This window comes from Brachyhypopomus gauderio, chromosome 18 (assembly GCF_052324685.1).
Source record: "Brachyhypopomus gauderio isolate BG-103 chromosome 18, BGAUD_0.2, whole genome shotgun sequence".
NCBI lineage: Eukaryota > Metazoa > Chordata > Actinopteri > Gymnotiformes > Hypopomidae > Brachyhypopomus > Brachyhypopomus gauderio.
The window spans coordinates 13426816-13440489 of NC_135228.1; the positions used below are offsets into that span (position 1 = coordinate 13426816).

The window sequence follows — 13674 nt, forward strand, 5'->3', positions numbered from 1 at the left end:
CACCTTGCTTTTTCGTCGTTTTTTTTTTTTCCCCCCACAGCCTGCTGACAAGGATTGTTTTTAGTTGCCATGCAGGCCTCTTATTCTTTCAGGCACGGAGCAGTTTTGGCTGCCGAGAGTCACGGCTCAGAGCGAAGGGGGTGCACATTTCAATGTACTGTAGATACTGTATAAACTTACAAGTGCGTCAGCAAGGTGAACTGACACGGTGAGGAAAATTTCTCTTTTTTTTTTTTAATCCCCCCAGTGCTGCAAGTCCTAAGTGTCACTCTGAATACAGCAGGTTGTGGCGGTGGTAGTGCCTCTTTTGAAAAAGATTCTTAAAAAGAAAAACATCCTCTCTACCTCCGCCTCCCCGCCGCCCAGCCCTGCTTCAAAAAGCCCCACGCTGCCTCCTGTGAAAGTCACGCCTGCAGATGAAAGGTGGAAGGTGGGGGTGTGTGGGGTGAGGGGGTGCAGGTGGAGGGTCGGGGGGGGGTGCGGTTGTAGAGGGGGTGAGGGTGGTGCTGACTCCTCTTCTTCTCTGTTCGTTTTCCCCATCCATTCAGCTTTCTGATGTGCTCACTTGCTTGTTTCCTGAGCCCCCCCCCCCCCACACACACACACACACACGCACATCCTCGGTGACGCATACGCGTGCACACACACACACACACACGCGCACATCCTCTCGCCGTTCCGCAATAAATATCCAACTCCCTGCACTGTGACAGTGGAGATGGGGATGAGTGCAAATCCATTTACTCCTTGATGCTGCATAAACGGTGGCAGGCAAACAGAGGGCTATCCCGGCACCCCCCCCCCCCCCCCCCCCCCCCCCCGCCCACCCGCCCCCCCGAGCTTAGTCTCCTGTGGCTGCTGTTGTGTGTGGGCACACCTGAGAAGTTCCAACCTTTCCAATACGCTGGCCTGAATAATTCATCATATGTTGCTCCCCCCACCTTCTCCTTTCCAGTCCTCCGCACGCTCTCCATTCTTCTACCATGTTTAGGCAACAAACAGCACTGGAAGCGTTTCTCTCACTGCTGCACCCCCAGCCGGGGAGGAGTGATGTTCCACTGGGGCTTGCGGCCCCCCGACTTCACTCTGGTTGGAGTTCGCTCATGCGCTCCCCTCTTACAGACGTGCACCTGACATCACCAGCTGCACCGCCCCCCGCCCCCCCCGGGGCACGTCGTCACACTGATGCCGTAGCGCCTGCCACAGTCCCTCTTCACTGTGCTGCAGTACCGTGCCATTCAGCCAGAGGGCAGCAAGGAAACTGGGTCCCTGGGTCACAAGTGCCTACAGGGCTGCTTTTCACAAGTGCCTACAGGGCTGCTTTTCACAAGTGCCTACAGGGCTGCTTTTCACAAGTGCCTACAGGGCTGTTTTTCACAAGTGCCTACAGGGCTGCTTTTCACTGCGGCACGAGCGCGATACTCGACACAATGTTGAAAAGACAGTTGAAGATGGATTAGGCCGACAGTTAGGGATACGGCGTGGCGAAAGATTATCTCTGCTCCATCAGCTTCCAACTTCAAAGCAGCTAGCCTACAGCCTGCGTAGCATGAACGTAATGCCGATGCCTGCTTGATCCACTGGGAAATTTGACAATTCAAAGCACCCTGCGTTTAATATACTGCCTATTGGTTTTAGCAGGCCTGCAGAATGTTGATGGGGTGTGACTGTGCATGCGTGTGTTAGCGCGCGCGTGTTAGCGCATGAAGGAGAAGGAGGCTGTGAAACATTAGGTGTGAAAGATGGGCACGGGCAGATTAAACCACCGCAGTCCCGTGAGACCTCAGGGTCTTGATCTCCATTTGGTGCGTCTTTCCTGAAGTGCGGATCAAAGCGCACACTAAACAAAGAGCAGAGCTCGCACGGCTGGACTAAAGGGGCGGGGCCGCTCTCATATCAAACATGGTTCTTATCTCGCGCCTCATTGTTCGGCTTTAGCCGTTAGCCAGCGTGAGTCAGAGATCACCCTTCAGTCGGCTTTAATCGTGCCGCGTCCCCTCCAGTTCGCGCCGCGTGCTTTTTCTGAAGTGGTGCCATTAGCGTTGTGCTAGCTTGTCACTAGCACAGCAGTGAGACGTGAAAAGAAAAATTCTCCCCACACTCTAGATTTCACTTTTCAAAGGTGTTTGCACATATGATTCTGATGGTTGGCCAGACTGTGCATTTGTGAATTTGATTTCGTTATGTCATTCTATTTTTTTCACTGTGCTTTTTCTGTATTTGTATCTAAGATGTAGGGATCATGTAATAACAGAGGTTAAAGATGCCAATTATTTAGTCCTGTAAACCAGTAGTTTGCTGGAATTTTACTGACTCTCTCCCTCTCTTTCTTTCTCTTTCTCTCTCTCTCTCTCTCTCTCTCTCTCTCTCTCTCTCTCTCTCTCTCTCTCTCTCTCTCTCTCTCTCTCTCTCTCTCTCTCTCTAGGATGGCATGGGTCACTTGCGAATCACAGAGAGGGGGCTGAAACTGGAGGGCGACTCTGAATTCCTCGAGCCTCTGTATGCCAAAGAAATCCAGTCCAGAACAGTGAGTACACACCAGGGGGCCCTGGGGCCACCATCACCGAGCTCATCCAGGCCCCAGCCAGCCGTAACACTGTTGGCCCTGGGGCCACCATCACCGAGCTCATCCAGGCCCCAGCCAGCCGTAACACTGTTGCTGAGTACAGAGCAGCTGGATAGCAGCGTAATGTCTGGTGTGTGGGCCTTATCTCATCTGTCTAGTGCTGGGAAAACACAGATAGATAGATAGAGAGAGAGAGAGGGAGAGAGAAAGCGAGGGAGAGAGAGAGAGGAGATGGAAGCTTGACGGAGGTATAGGGAGTGCACTGAATAGCAACACACCGCCAAGATGAGAAACAACTGTCCACCAGTGACGAGGAAAAATGGTCTCTGTGAGCTTCTTATTTACTGTTGACACCTTTTAATATTTTGGAAAAGACTGAGACAGGCCTTATGTGGTTCTATTAAAATGTGACATCCATAGAATCTGCAAGCCAAATACAGTCTTCAGTAAGTTGGATTGTAAACAGATGTGAGCTGAGGTTAAGAAACAAGCGAGGTCTGCTTGTGTGTTACAGAATTGGTTATGTTTGCACTGATTCCCTCTGTGAATATTTAATGCTCTGCTGTGGATATTTCCGCTGACACGTAAGACATGCTATAGACATGAGAACGCGACTTAGCCCGTAGGCCCCATGCTGCTACCGTTCGCGTTTAGCGTCTGTTATATTCCCCGATGCAGCGAGAGAGGCCGCAATTATGGAATCATTTTGTTTCAATTATGGGCTGTGAGCGAGAGTTCACTCAGGGTTGCTGTGGAACTCAGATTACCCAGTGTGTGAGGAGCACGTGCTGCCCCTTCCACACCACACACAAACAGGACTAGTGCAGGAGGGTAGCGTCAAACACTCTCCTGTTTATTACGTTCAGTTGGTTTATTTTGACATAAGGCTTAGTACAGACTTGAATGCCAAAAAAAAAAAACCATGATACCCTAGCAAGTGCCTCGATTCATCACTGGTGCGGCTTTCAGCAGTGTGAAACCGAAACATATTTAATTCGAGTAATTGGCTCCTTCTATTGCACGTCTCACCCAGATCTTCTGTTTCTCTGGTTTTTGCCCTCATTTTCATGAAAGCCAGATGTTCTCACAATGATCCACTGCTTCCACCAAGCTGAGTGAAACGAAATGCTGATGGGTAATTTGCATTACGGCGATATCCTCTGCTTTTAACACACAACACTGCATAATGAAGCAGTCAACCAGAGACGTGAAATATTCTTGAGTTCGAGAAGGATCTAGGCGTCGGTGAATCGCAAAGGATGCGTGTCTGCAGGGCAGCTGCAGATGGCCCATGTTCTGGGGCGGTGCTTCAGTACCGACATGGGCACTGCAGGCCAGACAGGGGACACCAGCCCTGTGGTTTCAGTTGCTGTCGAGCAAAACCGGCCTTAATTTCCTCTTCCTCTTGATATACACAGGCTCTGTCCAAAACCAGTTATGAAGTGCCATATGTCAATACAAGGTTATGATCCTCAGCTGAAATTGCATCTGCATCTACAAACCATCTACAACAAAATTATTTTCATGCTGAACTCTGCTTAAAAACTGCACATCATCACAAACAATTTTCAAATAATGGTAAAATATGTTTTACATCATACAATTCCTTAAAACTAACTAAGCAGAACCATCTAGATTTACAACCTGAGCCGGAGTGGCTAATCGGGAGATTTGGGAGGATTCCCGATGGGCCGGCTCATGTCAATCTCTAGTTTGGGCCGATTGGGAGGGAAAAATAATTTTGGGCCGTATTTGGGCATGAAACTCCCGGGCTGAAATAGTGGCCCACTCCGGCCCTGTTTACAACTAAAACATCATGATGAATAACATTAAAGTATTTGTATATTATACAAAAGTTTAATGTGAATAGATGCTGATATTTTGCTCCTGTTTCAATAGGGCAGTCCACTTTTCCTGCAGTCATCTAAAAACATCTCCGTAAACATCCTGAATGAGAAGAAACACCTGGTTTCACAGCTAGTCGCAGGTAAGCAGTCTTTCAGTGGGCGTAGATCAGATAAGCGATCGTATGGTAAACTTTCATATTGAATTCTCCCGAGAGTTAAATAGCTAACGCATGTACTAAAAAGACTCGGGTGTAATTAAGGTGGCGTCTCCTAAGGTTCGTCAGAATCTATCAAAGCTGAAGAAAGCGGGACTCTTCAGCAGCTGTTCTGTGAACACTGAGTAGAGAGAAAGGCAGAAACTTGATAAAATACACACGGGCTTTAGAAAAGCAATTCATGCTAGTGTTTTAAAAGAGAGGAAATGAGTCACGCAGCAAATGTTATACTTTATGGGACAGATGGTAATATTACTGTTTAATAAAGAAAGAGTTCTTGGTTGCTCTCATGTCTCATGGGATCATACCTCATAACTATAGCTGGAGATGTATTCATTATAGACTATTAGTGCTCTGTAATTGCATGTGCATGGATGCATGTATTATATAGTCCTGGGTAATAGCGCAGGAATGGTGGTATATTTCAATGAAAAGTAATTTAGCCTGAAATAGGCTAGTTTAGTGACTACATTTTTAACGTCATGTTAAAAAGAAGATACGCAAATCACAAATGAAGAAATGTAGTCCATCTGAACAGGTGTTTGAGTTGCTTAATTCTAAACCAGGGGCCTTAAATTAAAGTCCCCAGGGTTTAAGTCACCCAATTCGGCTCACGGAGGGCATGTTAATTAACTGATGAGTTGAATTAGAAAGAGGAAAGACATTCAGCTGCGTCCTTCCAGAATTGCAGTTTAATCCATGGTGAGCGTGCTAGTATATTTAGTATGTAAATACACTTTCAAAATCTCTCTCTCTCTCTCTCTCTCTCTCTCTCTCTCTCAGTAGTTTGCTCTCTTTCTCTGCCCCTGTTCCCTACCTCCTCACTACAATAACTTCTCTCTCAAAATGCTACGAGATCTTTTAAACTGGTTGGGGGAATTTAATATTTCACTGCTAAACTGAGACGGCGAACTGAAAACATCAATTCTCCAACCGCTCCACAGGTGCCCACGGAGTTCATGCACGCGGCAAGATGCTGGAAGTGAGGTCGAGCACAGGAAAGCTGCTCTTCTCTGCCGACGACCAGGAGGTGGTGGTGGGAGCTGAGAGGTTAAGAGTGATGGGTGAGCAGCCAGGATTAAACAAGCTGATTTTCCGAAATGTTCCATTTCAGTTGCAGAGGTGGCTTTGGCTCTCTGGTAGGAGAGTCCTTTATATTCTGAAGAGAAAACCACAATTTTGTATAATAAATATAGTTATTTACTGTCTTGCAAATTCTACAAAAAAAGAAGAAAAAAAAACAATAGTTGTGGTGCACTAAACATTCTCTTTGAATGGAGGTGTTAAAGCACAAATTTGCCTAATTGGATAGAACAGACCTGGACAAACCCACATACATATGTAATATTAATGGATTCTAGAAAGTTCCTGTCCTGTAGTACTGTAAGCACATTGCTTTTGTACTACTTCTTATATGCAGACATTCTAAAGTTAACATGATGCAAAAATAACAAGGTCTTGGAGAGTTAAAAATATTAAGAGTTCTTGTAAGGTCACAGGAAATGTGATTCTGGTGATTTAGATTTTTTAAAACTTGGATTCCCAGATAGCCCATAAACCTTATATAATTAGAAATGGGCAATATTATCTTGGCCCAAAATCAAGGCAGCTCTGCAGTATATATCCAAATGATCCACGCTACAAAAAAGCTTTGCTTATCTGGCTACCTTTCAATAAGAGAAGGCACATCTATTCTCAGGAGTCTGCAGGATGGCTGGGCTGAGCTTAGATTACTGCTGATTGGTTACAGAGATGGGCGCTGATGGAAAACAATATGATATAATATGAACGCAATAGGAGATGTAAAAAATGGGAACACAACCTGAGCTATTATGAAGTGACTAAATCAGTATTTACAAAGCTATATGAAAATGTTTTCTCATGTGCGTTTGTATCTTATGTTTAAAATATTGATAAGACATTAATATTTTACATTGACAGAAGAAATTTTTAACCATAAATTTTGGCAAAGATCATGAAAACAAGGTATACAGAAAAGAAATATAGCATAAAATCATAAGCAAGGAACACCGTCAGGGTTTTGAAGAGTAGAACTCAGAGAGAACACGACCATCATGGTAAGATAACTGAAATCAGTGCACAGGTGCGATAAGTGTTTGGGTAAGAGCAGAATTTGATTCGTCTGGCCTTCTCCAAGTGTAGTGCAAAAGTCCAAAAGTATACCATGCTTTACGGCACTTAGCGGATGCTTTTATCCAGATCGACTTCCATATGTATCAGCATGGCAGTGTCCTCCCCATGCTCAATCAGGTGAGCTTCGATGTTTACGAGAAGGCTGTCATTTAGATGCTCCTCGTGACTCGTGTAAGGGAAATCGGTGCCTTGATCATAAGACCTAGTAGAGCGACGGAGAAGAAAATATTTTCTCCACTTCTAGTGGAAAATGCAAAGAACTCCTATGACCCACCCTGCTATGTATTACCAAAACACAGTGATTATGCTTTTAGAGGAGAATAGCCCATTTTCAAGTGGAACTTACTGTTTCGTGAGTAATATCAGTACACTTATGTCTAGGGGAACATCAGACACAAGCTCTGGTCAGACCTTGCAGCCCCTCCAGCTACTGATATTGAGCACATGTATTGTTTGTTGGGCTTATGGAAGCCTCTGACCTGTGTGTGTAGTGATCTCCCTGCTCAAACACTCCTCATGATCTGAATTGAAGATTAAGAACAGCTGTGCTAGGCTTACGGGGCGCACATACAGAGACACTTATCCCGCACACTAAATTACAGGCCTTAACACCGAGTGTGAATATTATTTAAACGATAGGTTCACAAAAGAAGTCTTCAAAAGAGTCTTCATTTTTCAAATGGTACATGTTGAAACGTGTATAACAGAAATCACAACAAGATTGGACCCTGAAGGTTACTGGTCTACGTAAGGTTTTCTTTATTTTCTCATTTTTCTCTGGTATTTTCAGGTATCACTTTTATTGACCACTGCCTTTCCTGTTTATTACTGCTTCAGAAGCCAGAAGGCTACATGGCTAGATTCAGACAGCAGCAGGATGAGATGTCTGCACCTGGCACGCAGAGCTGATGGTCCTAGGAACTTCTGTCAGACCAAGCTTACTAATTAACTGTGTGTCAAAATGTGTGTCAGCAAATTTTGTAAATGACAGGCATTTAATGATGAGCAGATTGCTCTGATGCACTCTGGCAGGCTGTGGTAGCTGCTTTGATTGGCATGCTGTGGTAGGTGGGTAAGGGTAAGTGGACTATGATAATTAGGATATGATACATAGGCTATAGTAGGCAGAGGTGGGGACTCGAGTCACATGACTTGGACTCGAGTCAGACTCGAGTCATTAATATTAAGACTTTTGACTTGACTTGAAAAAATATTCAGAGACTTAGACTTGACTTGGACTTTTACACCAATAACTTGGGACTTGAATTGGACTTGAACCTGTTTACTTGCAAAGACTTGATTTTTTTTTACCCCAAATCTAAAATTTAAAACGCATATTAATATTTATAAAGTGCGCCACATTAATTTCATTTCCGTCCTTCTGACTCAGACCGGCGTTACACCAGATTCTGTGACCGTCGAGTTTTGTGACCACAGGGGGCGCTATTTCACAGTTTCTGTTCAGAGGCACAAACGCTTTACGAATGCTACGTAAACTACGCTGATGCACTTTCTTTACTCGTTTTGTTGGTGTCCACGAGCCAAAATATGACAGATGTTTATATTTACATTTATCGTCTCTTAATTACATAAATGTACTTAAACAAGATTTACCATCCCCTCACCATTGCAGCCAACAAAGAAATCATGAATGGGATGTACAGGTGAGACTTTTTAACTGGGGTCACCAATTCTGACGGCAGCCATCAGAATATGTGACCCCACTGAATCTCCAGGTAACAATAGTAGCCTACACCGTGACCCCACAATAACAGAAAACAATGAAAAAATAACCCTAACCTTTTATTAGTCTATATTTAAACATTTTATCCAAATGTTTAGAATAACCATTCGTAATGACAGCATCTTGCTTACGATGATGTCACGTTGAGGACCCCGGCCCCTCCCCTTTGGGCGTGTGTATACGTGGTCCACGTGCTTTGTCTGCGTCAGTGGAACTCCGTGGTGATGGCTATGTCGTGTGATAATGTGTATCACCTGTGAATCGTCTCGTAATTACATGGGGCTAATGTGGTTTGTCTATTTAATGTGCGCTCGCGCAGTGTCCTGTGCTCGTCGTTGTCTAATGTCCACACGTTGTTGTGTGTTTGTGTATGTTTATCGTGTGCTATTGCGCAACATATATAATATAAGTAAAGTGACGTTTGCTGCCACAAAGGATTTGTGTCTCGTCCTTCACGCCGCACCCACCGTCACAGATGAAGCTTGCTATTTTCGTGTATAATGATGTAACGAAACATTCTTGTTTAAGTACATTTATGTAATTAAGAGAAGATAAAATGTAAATGATCTGTCATCTTTTGGCGGGCGGACACCAACAAAACGAGTAAAGAAACGCATCAGCGTTAGCATTCGTAAAGCGTTGGTGCCTGTAAAAAAAAAGACTCGAAAGGACTTGAAATTCCAAGTTTCAGACTTGGGACTTGACTTGACGGTTACCTGTCTTGACTCGAGACTTGACTTGAGTTGACTGTCTTTGCTTGAGACTTGACTCGGGACTTGAGGATAAAGACTTGGACTTACTTGAGACTTGCAAAACACTGACTCGGTCCCACCTCTGATAGTAGGTAGAATTACGATAAGTAGACTATGAAAGATTTTCATGGCATACCTGTTATAGCCTAGGAGAAGTAGGCGGTCAGGTAGGCCTGAATTAGGGCACTCTATCACTTGCTACAAGTGATCTCTAGTCTGATTTTTAATAACTAGGCTCTAGTCCTTTATTTAATGCACCCAAATGTGGCAGTACTTTATTGTATTTTTTGCATGCTTGACCATGCACAGTAAGGAATACGTCTTTGCCTGTTTAGGCCCTCTAGTGGTGAAAGATTATGGGTGCTGTGAAGCACGGAAGTTTAATTCATTATGATCTTGGGCTTCTGGGGTCAGAGAGTAATAACTGGGAGTGATTGATAAGCAGTGGTTAACGTGGAGGTTTCCAAACCTAGTCTACAGCTCGCTCTTATGGGCTCGTCTTAAGATGTGTCGGGGAAACTGCGCCTTAAAATCGGATCGGCGGCTGCGACCACGAATGCCCAAGTCACCATGGCATCTGTTTTTTTTTTTCCTGTCTCCCGGTGTTCAGCAGTATTTCCTTGTAACTAACACCCCCGCTGTGCCTGCTAAATGTTAGCAGGGCTTATTTGCTGAAAGCGCATGGACACTGTCTCTCGAGAAGGGCTCCTTCACTTCTTTTTTCAGGCCCCAGAAAGGAAAGTGTATTTTGCGCAAAAAGGAAGTACAGGCTTTGAGCTGAGCTGCATTAGCTGAAAATCCCCTATGCTCCGAGAGTGTATACTTTTTCCTCTGGCCATTTATTTTAGGAAATAAAAACCATGACTTTTCAAGGTTGTTTTGTGTTGCATTTGATCTGAGCCCAGCGCTTGTGCTCAGGGGCAGCACTCGGCTTTTCTTTAAAGAGATTACTCGGCCGGGTCTACATCCCTTTTTTTTTCCCCCCGATGATTTTCTCTAAGCCACAGTTCATTACCTTACATTCACTGTGGCTTACCGATGGACTGTAGTAGCTCCTGAGATGCTCAGAGGCCTGTGGTCCACCCTTGATTTACCTCAGGTATTCTTTGAGGGCTATCTTGCCAAGCCTTTGTGGTCTGTGTAAAGGCAAGTCTGTCAGTCACACAGAGCAAGAGGGTGTGAGTTCAATATTGTTAAAGGAATCCTCTAATACTATTAGTAACCTGGTTAAATATAAGGAGAAGTTAAACATGAGGTTCCGTCAGTTCAGTGCACAGTAAAACTGCTGTTTTATGTTTATAGGATGTAAATACATTTATTAACTGTAAAGGTGTTTGCAAAGCATATCTGACTTTACATGTTCTAATGAGATAAACATGAATATGACTGTTCAAACTTAGTTATACTATTGTATACAGAGAGTGAGAGGACACACCAGAAAAAAATGCTATTACGATATCCATCAATCTAACCCGCATAGAAGGAGGTTTGATGGTCTGTTTGAATGGTCTGTTTGAAGTAATAATTATTATGGTTATTTTTATTCCTTTTCACTCTTGATAGATCTTCATTCGAACATTCACACTTATTATGCGATATAACTGGGATAGATGCTCTCCCAAACTGACGGGTTTGGACGTAATTCAAGAAATGGTTCCTGATTGGTCCCCGGAGCATGAAGCAGGCTCTCTTATTGGGCGGTGGTGTCAAACGCAGCTCTGAGATCTATCAGGGGAGTTTACTGTTAAAGCTCAGCAAGGTCTTGGCAGAAGCACACTAAACTCAATTTATTTCTTTCAGACTCACTTTGCAGCTTCACTCAACAAGCCTCAACAAACTCAATCTACGACAGCCCCAATAAACAACAACCAAAAAAAAAAATAGGCTGATTGAGGATCTGCATTTAGAAGGCTTTTCGTTTAGCTCTGCAGGGCATCACTTTCACCCTTTTGGCAAGAAGAAGGATCTTTTGCATCTCACGCTGCTGTTAAACACTGCTCTAGAACATTGTGCACACACTCTTTGCATCCCGTGCTTAAACCCAGACTGCTGCTGTGTTTGCCGGTGGTTTTCCCTTTTTGCTGTCTCAATAGCTCGTCGTTGTTTTGCCACACAGCTTCTGTGGCATTTGTACCTACCTGACAAGCAGGCCTCCTTTATTTCACACAAGGCCATTCTGCTCGCATCCCGCCTCAAGCTCCCACCCAGGCAGCATCACCCAAAGGCTTGTAGTCCACGTTCCCCGCTGTTTGATGTTTGGCTGCTTGTGTCTCAGGTGCAAGCCGGCGCACACCACTGCCATAAAACCTTTTACAACTACTCTGAGTGATGAATAAGACATGCTTTAAAAAAATGTAAATGCTGGAGTATTCCTTTAAAGTGCGAGCGTCTCAGCGAAAGGGCAGGTCCGTATCGAAGCCTGGAACTTTTGACTTTGAAAGGGCGTGGCGATTCTTTCACAAGTTGATCCGGGTGGGTTAAAGCGGAGAAGGTTCTAGATGTGCTCTCCCGAGCAAGACCTTCACCCAGGGTTTATGTGCAGCAGTGCCGCCAGATCCGGAACAAAGCTCCATCCCTTTTATAGGCCTTTATAAAGGTGATTCATGTCACCTTTGAAGGGCCTTTAAATGGTTGTACCTGGAGGTTTTCTGAGAGTAATGTTTTGCTTTAAACACAATGATATCACTGAATTGCAATAAGACTCTCAAGAAGAAAAAAAAAAGGTCCGATCTGTGTTTTTTTTTCTTACTCTATATCCCTCTAGATAGAATCACATGAGTTTCAGCACTCAATATATTAGAAATCTGAGTGATCTTTTATGGTACACCATATCTTGTACATAGAAACCATTTCTTTGCTGGCGTGAAACGGAACGTTTATTACAAGGTTAAGGTTTGTGTGCTATAGTCCAGGAGAGTGGGGGGAGGAGCTCGGGACAGTAAAAGATATTAAATAACATGTTTTTTTAACATTCTGTCCTCAATCAGAGCCAATTCAGTTGTTTGGAGCATCCAATAGCGTGTCTGATCTTCCAATAGAATCTGTGTGTGGTGGAGTCACCAGCAATACATTATTATGTCACTGGTGGGAAGATCAACTAAAAGTGAAATGAGTACAGTTTCAAAATATATTGTTATTGTGATAGTAATTCACGGTGGTGACACATTTGCTATCAAAGTGTTTAGATTTATTGTTGAATAGGCAACGTTCTACCGGGTGCTTGAGTTTAAAGACCTGGTTCACTTTGGAAGATGACCATCTCTGATTATTATTTTTTTTTGGCCAACAATTCAATTCTGTTATCTGCTCGTTGGTAGCATGAATGAGCAGTTTGTGTCATTTTCTTGAATTTCTCTTCATCTGTGTGAGATGCGATATGAAGGAACTTAATGCTGAACTGGTTAATTTTCTCTATGTGCTCCTTTCAACCCAGAGCAGAATTGTCCCTCCAGCTGGGGATACTTGATTACAATGTTTTGCGACTCTCAAGATAAGTACTGCTTCATCAGTTCAGAAATCAGTCTCCGCTCATATCTGCAATTCAACTTCAATATATATATATATATATATATATATGTGTATAAATTACAGCTTAGGAAAATGGAACTCAAACCAAACTCAGTTTTGCTCTGCTCTACAGGACGTTGTTTTAGAGGAAATTAGGGCGATATCAAAAAACACCTGCTAGACTAATTTAGTGCTGTCACCAAGTGCTAGAGCTTATGGCCCTCCGTACTTCTGTGTGTTACACAGAAATACAAGTTACAGGCAATCTACACTTCAGGGGTCCTGGCTCACAGCTTTATATTAAACACCATGACACAGACTTCATTTTTGTCATTGAATCAAATCACCATGGGGTAAGTAACATTAAATAAAAAAAATTTAACATGTTTTCTCAGATCCTCTCTTGTGTAAATAGGCTGAATAAGAGGCCAAAACACCGGCCTTTCTGTGGGAGGAAATATTCTCTGTGGAAAATAAATACTATATTATACCATAGTATTTTATTCGCCATTTATTTTAACAGTCCATCGTTAACAAGGCCAAAGCAATTTGCGTGTGCACTCAATGCCGCTTTAGGCTCTTGGGCAGACCAGTCTCATGAGAGCAGTGAGTTCAGGCATTGACGTAACAGCGCTGTGCAGGCGAAGAATTTGAGAATGAGCATGACTGCTTGACTGTGAGTGAAGCACGTAGCACGCACCATCACATGAACAACACCATCCAAGTTTGAAGGGATGTCGGCCACCTCCATATGATCACAGTGCAGCTCTCGGTCCTGCATGGCTGAAGAACGGAGCTTTATTAACACGCTCAGCCAACACGGAGCAGAGCAGCACCTTAAACGAATTGGCCTTATTGCAGCTCTCCAGCCCATAAGCAACAGACTCTG

General features: G+C 43.9%; 1 protein-coding gene across 4 annotated transcripts in view; it reads left to right on the forward strand.

Annotated features, from left to right (window-relative positions):
* The window catches only part of sgcd (sarcoglycan, delta (dystrophin-associated glycoprotein)), a 152499-nt gene that overhangs the window by 116048 nt on the left and 22777 nt on the right, over positions 1-13674 (forward strand). For all 4 annotated transcript variants that reach the window (XM_076979509.1, XM_076979510.1, XM_076979507.1 and 1 more), the window contains exons 3-5: positions 2426-2527; positions 4466-4553; positions 5573-5692. In XM_076979509.1, coding sequence (XP_076835624.1) covers positions 2426-2527; positions 4466-4553; positions 5573-5692 — 310 coding nt within the window. The remainder of the gene's footprint in view (positions 1-2425; positions 2528-4465; positions 4554-5572; positions 5693-13674) is intronic.